This window comes from Amblyomma mixtum, chromosome 7 (assembly GCF_055824585.1).
Source record: "Amblyomma mixtum isolate Tamu chromosome 7, ASM5582458v1, whole genome shotgun sequence".
Taxonomy (NCBI): Eukaryota; Metazoa; Arthropoda; class Arachnida; order Ixodida; family Ixodidae; genus Amblyomma; species Amblyomma mixtum.
The window spans coordinates 107,684,134-107,690,637 of record NC_143018.1 but is presented as its reverse complement, the minus strand read 5'-3'; the positions used below and the strand labels follow the sequence as shown (position 1 = coordinate 107,690,637).

The 6,504-nt window shown below is 51.8% G+C and overlaps 1 protein-coding gene across 2 annotated transcripts in view; it reads left to right on the top strand.

Moving 5' to 3' along the window:
* Nucleotides 1-348: 348 nt before the first annotated feature.
* LOC149337141 (uncharacterized) overlaps nt 349-6,504 on the top strand; it is a 312,219-nt gene continuing 306,063 nt past the window's right edge. For both annotated transcript variants that reach the window (XM_089553348.1, XM_089553350.1), the window contains exon 1: nt 349-957. In XM_089553348.1, coding sequence (XP_089409474.1) covers nt 885-957 — 73 coding nt within the window. In that variant the 5' untranslated portion in view covers nt 349-884. The remainder of the gene's footprint in view (nt 958-6,504) is intronic.

Below are 6,504 nucleotides of genomic sequence, written 5' to 3'. Positions count from 1 at the left end.
CGGAAGTCTGCGCTTGTGTGTGTTAGTGTTCTTGCTCGGTCCTTGTTTTGTTCGCGCAGTTTAAACTAATTAATCACAGAGCAAATTAACATGAATGGTATTCAAACTACCATAACTGTAATTGAATGACACTAATTTAATTACTGAAAACTCGTGGTCAGGACAGGCACAACCCTGATCGAGAGCACTCACTAGCGGCGCACTGCCGCTCCGGGGGGTAGCGCGAGCCCCTCCTTGTTTCGTCGCTCCTTCTTTCCTCTTCCTTCTTTCGAGCGGTCCGCCAATGGGAGACGCTCCGGGTGGTCACATGACCTCATGCCGCGCTGGCGTCATTCCAACGCTCGCGTTTGAGAAGGGGGACGCCACGCGCGCCTTCTGACATCGCGTCGTGCAGAGGCATCGCGTTGTCCACGGGAGTCCGGCACTGGTGTCCGTTGTGTTCTGTCCGCTGTGGTGGAGTTGCACGGACGTTGCATACTTCGTAGACGAAAACGTGACGCCGTTGGAAACCAGCGAGTTCCGGCCTTTGTGGCGTGTGCCGTGCGACTGGTGCGGTGACGTGGTGGTGATCTCTCCGCGTACCAGGCAGCGTATATATACACCGTGGTCGGTGAAACCCGCTTCGGCGCTTACCTTCAGTCGTCGCCAGGTCGTCGTTCGGTCTGTTGTGGTGCAGCGTGCGCGTGTTGTGCTGCGTGACAGGCGACTACGGCGGTGACACTACACCCGCTGAGGAACGTGCGACTTCACCGTTGGGCGTAGGATTTTAGATTCACCTCGCGACATCGACGTTACTACCTGCGGCGCGGAGCCTTCTTCTTTTTGTTGTTTTTGTTTCGTTCTCCCTGTGTTGTGCCTTGTGTGCTGGGCCGAGGATTCCAAGCATGGCACGCTACTGCACGCTTCTTCCGGCTTTGGTGGTGACGACGACGGCATTCGTCCTCGGCTGTATTGTCGGTGAGTGGGGTTTATTATTACACCGCTTTCGCTTTTGCCGCCTTTTTTTTGTCCGTCCTCGAGCAGACGACAGGGTCGGTCGCTGTCGCCGGCAACCGCTACCGCGCCGGCCCCTGGTCGTGCCAAGGCGGAAAAAAAACACGCGCTCCTGCCTGACGCAACGCGAGCTGGAATTTGTTTACGAGCCGGTATTTGAGAAGTGGGCGGCGGGCATCCGTTTAGCGCGGCGTCTTGCCATGGCCGAGTTCGTAGTACGCGGAAACGGAGCCTGCGCGAGCGGCGCGCGGGACACCCGACTCCGCGGTGCTGCCGTTTGCAGCGTGTGTCCCGAGCCCTCCGCGGATGTTCGTCGTCGGGGCCGACCTTGTTCATGGGCCGGCGGCTTTGCGCTCGAGCGGCGAAGTTGGCCATCGCGGGGGAGACTGCGAACGTGTCGCGTGCTTTTTCTTTTGCTTTCCCTGGCCGGGCTTCTTCTTCGCGGCCGCAGCAAACCTGTTTCGTCCGCGATGCCTGGACGGTGGTGGCCCGAGGCGCGCGCGCGTACTACGACTGCCGCGGCAGCTCGCCGGAGGCGCGGTTCTCGCGTCGCGTTGTTGTTCCCGGAGATGCACAGCTGCTTGTGCTCAGGGGGGCCTGTCTTCGCGTCGTAGCTCTGGGCGTGTGGAAGACTGCTCGTTCCTTGAACTCGTCAGCATCCCGGGCGAATCGTCGCGCGCATTCCGTTGTGGCCTGTGGATTCCGCTTCGAGATCCTGTCTGGATTCGGTGCGCTTGGTGTGAAGTACAATTGTTTTAGAATGCAGCGGAATGGTGGATCTCAGCACCGGGGAGCTTCTGCACGCATTGAGAAAAATACAATTAAAAATAAAACAGTCGTCAGTTTAAAGCAAAAACAAAGCGGCGATGGTCATCGGTTTGCTTGCTGTTCGTGAATGCCGCTGTTTTCCTTGGTGAGTCGTGTGCCGTTCTATCCACAGCTAAAGCGTGTATTGCCGCCGCGGTGGCTGAGCGGTTATGGTGCTCGGCTGCTGGCCCAAAAGACGCGGGTTCGATCCCGGCCGCGGCGGCTAGAATTTCTTTGGAGGTGAAATTCTAGAGGCCCGTGTACTGTGCGATGTCAGTGCACGTTAAAGAACCCCAGGTGGTCGAAATTTCCGGAGCCCTCCACTACGGCGTCTCTCATAGCCTTAGTCGCTTTGGGACGTTAAACCCCATAAATCAAATCAAAATCTAAAGCGTGTATTGTTAACCAGTGTGTGTACGATAAAGGAAATCGCAACTCCTGCGCTTCACTGCGATCAGTTACTCCGCGTATCTCCTGTCTCTCTCTTGAAGGTCAAAGGTCATCGCATTTTAGCCCTTTTCAGTCGCGATGCTTTACTGGAAGCGCCTTACGCGTCCTCGTGGTGGATGACAAATACTATTGTCGAGAAAGAGAATTTCGCTTCATGCGAAAAATACCAAGCGAGTGCTGCTTCGACGAGACGTTTCAAGGTCGTGAGGTGATGTATTTAACTGCCGCGCGCAGGCATACAGGTTTATGACTGCGAGCCGCACCCTACGTGAAAGCGTGTTTTGCAGCACTGGGGTGCATTAGTGGTGTCTATTTTCTGCGGAGGGGCCGACCCACACCTTCGTGAGTTATGTCTACAAGGTCGGCCGAGGTTACCGTAGTTCGAATGGGCGCCGCTACTCCTAGACTGCTTAGGCAACAACAAAAAGTTCTAGTTCAGCGGTAAACGTTGCACAGGAGGCGCTGTAAGTGCACGCACTAAGGCATTCAATCTTAATTACGGAACGAGTGAGGAGCTGACAGGGAACTGCTTGCAGGCAGTACGTGTTACGACAACGACTACAGCGCTAGGCAGACAGGCAAAAAACAAAAAACGCGCTTGCATGGTACAAAAGAAAGGCTTGACAAGAGGATGTCGCACACGTAGTTCACGGACATACTGTAGATACGGTATTCGGCTGCGTAGCCGAGGTTGCAGGTTTTATCGCGGACTCGGCGATCGCAGTTGATTAATCGCAGTTGATTTGATTAATCCTTACGATAGCATTTAACCCCTGCAGCAGCGGGGTCGACTCCCTTTGTTAACCGCGCTTGTAACCATCTCGTGAACGCTTTAAGAACAGCGCGCTTGTAGCTCCCACTGTGTACCACAGAGAGTTATTAGCCGCGTTTACATGAATGCGACAGAAGTACTCTCCAAGCCAACGTTTTGAGGAAAAGTGCAAAAACGTTAGGAAGAGAGTAGAGGACGATTCACGCGCTTTTTTTTCCTCAAAACCTGCTCTTTCCCTCAATAAGTGTGCTGGAGTTGACTCCTGTCGCATTCATGTAACTGCTGCTATTCAACGTACAGTCTTTGTCAGAAGTAACCAGGCTGCACGTTTTTCTTCTCAGTTTTATATTAAAGCTATTATGCCAGCCCTCAAGCTCTAAATCTCTGTATGGTAAGAAGAACCCGTGTTCTCACATTCAAAGAACTTTTTGATCTCCAGGGAAGCCGTGAGGGCTCTGTTATATGAATGAGAAGCAAACCATGGAGCCTGGTTGCATTTGACAAAGACTGTACGTCGGAGTGATAAACGGCCCTGTTAAGGTCGCTGCAAAAACGGACTTTTCCACGGCGCCCCAGCACCACCCCGCGCGGGGAGGCGACAGAGCTAACTGCGATGTACATCTGTAGCCGCATTCGATTCCCGGGCCCTTCGCCGCCGCGGCCCTGATCTGAATGACAATGAAGGCCCGCCTATTCAGGCTGGCGCGCCGGCGAAGAGCTCGGTCCACAGGGGAGAGGGCGCCCTGTTTGAGTTGGGCGAAGGGGTGCCACCCCCCACCGAGAAGAAGTGTTATTTATGAGTTTGTTTGCATAACACTCGTGAAAGAAAGTCTTTTTTTTTTTTTTCCCCGACGCACTCGACTGACACCCGATTCAAGCATCGGCGGCTTCGTGAGCACATGCAAAGGCGACGCCGATTCGGTTCGAACGGTATTGAAGCGAGAGGCGTTGAATGGTTGTTGCACTCGAGCAAGGTGCGTTTGTCGTTGGGAGAAATCGGTTTTGGGTGGGCAGGGGTTCCGAGATTCGCGGCAGGTGGCAAGCGGAGACGGGTTCGTCGACTTCGTATTTCTAGCGACTGGGAAAGGGCGGCTCGCGTGCAAAGCAACTTTAGAGGCTTAAGTTTATTCGGATGAATGCCGGAAGATGGTATCTCTCCCAAGAGACTCAATATCGAAGAAAAAAAAAAAAAAAAACAGCGCAGTATTGGCGGTGCGGTGTTCATTCCTTAGGGAGCTGGTGTGGACATGTGGCACTCGAACGTCATTCCGCGCTTCAGTTTTCCTCCAATTTCAGTAAAACTCTCGAGAAGCATTTTCTTGAGTGAATGAGCGTTGCATTTCATTGTTGTGCTCATTGATTATTACCCCATGTATTTCATTTGGCTTTTGTTTTTTATAATGCCTTTATAGCCCCTCCTGCATGGGCCTGTATATTGGCCTGCAGTATTTTCAAATATATAAATAAAATAGCCCTTCAGGAGCTCCCGATGCACCAGAAGTCGAATCAGTCCAAATAGCGAGCATTCCCGCATTCCTGTGAGGTGGTCGTGCAGCGATCTGGCGCTGTAATCCGAGGAACGTCATCAGGTTCACGCGGCTTCGGTGCCTCGTGCGCTAAACATTTTTAATTTTTGGTTCATGGAACTATGAGCTGAATTCACTGCGCGCATGAGAACCTTGCGAGGAGAGGAAGTGCTTACATACACTACTCTTGAAGTACCTCTTCAGAGGTTGCGGTGGGTCTTGAGCCGCCGAGACAATTCGACATCATTGCCTCTCATTCCGTTCTCTCTCCCGCGCTTTTTTTTTAAATTTCGTTGCGTTTGTCTTCAGAGCTAGATGCACGACAGGCATAGTCCGATCGGTTTTGCTGTCTCCGTGGTCAGTGACTTCGTTGAAGACACGTGCTTGAGCATGCCTCGTGCACTTCTGCCGGCGCAGACGTTACCTTGCTAGGGACCAAAATGGACGACCCTTGTGTCGAAGACGTGTGAAGGCCTCCTTTTATCTCCAGCCATCGACGAAGGACGCGCACCCGCTGTTCTCAGTAAAGGAAAGAGGACTAAGGCAAGGGGCGGCCCTGTGAACGGCCGCAGGCTCCAGTAGACGAACAGCTTCTTCGAGTCGGTCAGCGCAGTTCTAGCCTGGGGTTTAATCCCCCGGGTCTGATAGCAGCTAAAGGGACAACTTCTAAAACTGCGGGAAAGCTGACTTACAGGAATATGTTTTCCAACCAAAAACCCTCGTTGACAGACACGTTTTCGTTTCCTGCAATTCTGCACGAAGGGTTTAGCGGGAGGGGAGATGACTCAGCAGCCCTGCACTGTGTCCTTCTTCGAAAAGGTGTGCGGGGCTGCCCCCAAATCTGCGTGAACCTGAAGCCCCGCTGGACATTCCCAGCTTTCCAGGTAGAGTGTAAAGGAAAGTTGTGCAAAGCTTACAATGGTGCATTCCCTTGACGAGTACCTGTCTCGACCCGCTCCTGTCGTTCGCGCCTCGACTCTGTTGTGTCCTTTCAACAATTTCCCTCCCACGCAGATAAAGGGACGTCTCTCCTCTCCCTTTTCGAAGAAGAATGCGAGATTGACGTCTGCGTACGAGGGTTTTTGGTTGAAAAATTGCAGAGGGCGCTCGTTATTCTGCAAGTTGTCGGAGGGGGCAGGGCATAGCCCGGTCTCTCTCCGTTTCTTGTCTATCCTCTGCTGCATTGCCAAAAAAAGTTGTCCGGGCTTGTCGTGCATCTCGTGTAGAGAATTTTTGGAAGCTTCTCACACTTCCGGATTTAGCCGAAGGCGCGAGGAAGGTTGCCGACAATAGCTGAGAGGATCGACTCACCGCCGTTGTGGCGGTGATTTGCAGGATTTTTTTTTTTTTTTTTGCTATAGCCGGATGCACGTCAAGAACAAGCAGCGAATTCCCCTCAACGGGGGCCCGCCAGCCAATGTGTCTGTCCACCGATTTTCATGGTGCCGCGGTTAATCCGATTACGCCATGTTTATCTCCCATTCTTTTTTTTCTTTTTTTTTTCTGGGAGAATGGGGAAAAGGCAGTGAGACGCCTGACAAAGCGCCATCCCCCCCCCCCCCCCCTCCCAGAAGTTGACACTTGTTCAGACAATGCAGTATGAGCACGGGCACAGCACACAGAGAAAGCTTCAAAGACAACTTTAACATCTTATTTAATTATACAAGTGAAAAGGCATTCTGAAAAAAAAAAAAGGAAAACTTCTTTAACATGGTTCTTAAAACGGCATAAAACACAAGTCGAAGAACTTAAAAGACAAGCAAATATGCACAACAGAGTTTACATCATTCAAAAAAAAAAAAAACGCTATCAGTCTAAGTTTGCAGTGACAGTAAATAATCAAGGAGAGTGTTCTTAAAAGCAGTGGTTGCAGTATTCTCTTCTAACATTTGTCTGATAAAATGATGTTTGTTTAAGAACTCTGGTATACAATAAGATAGTATTTTCGTCAAGCAC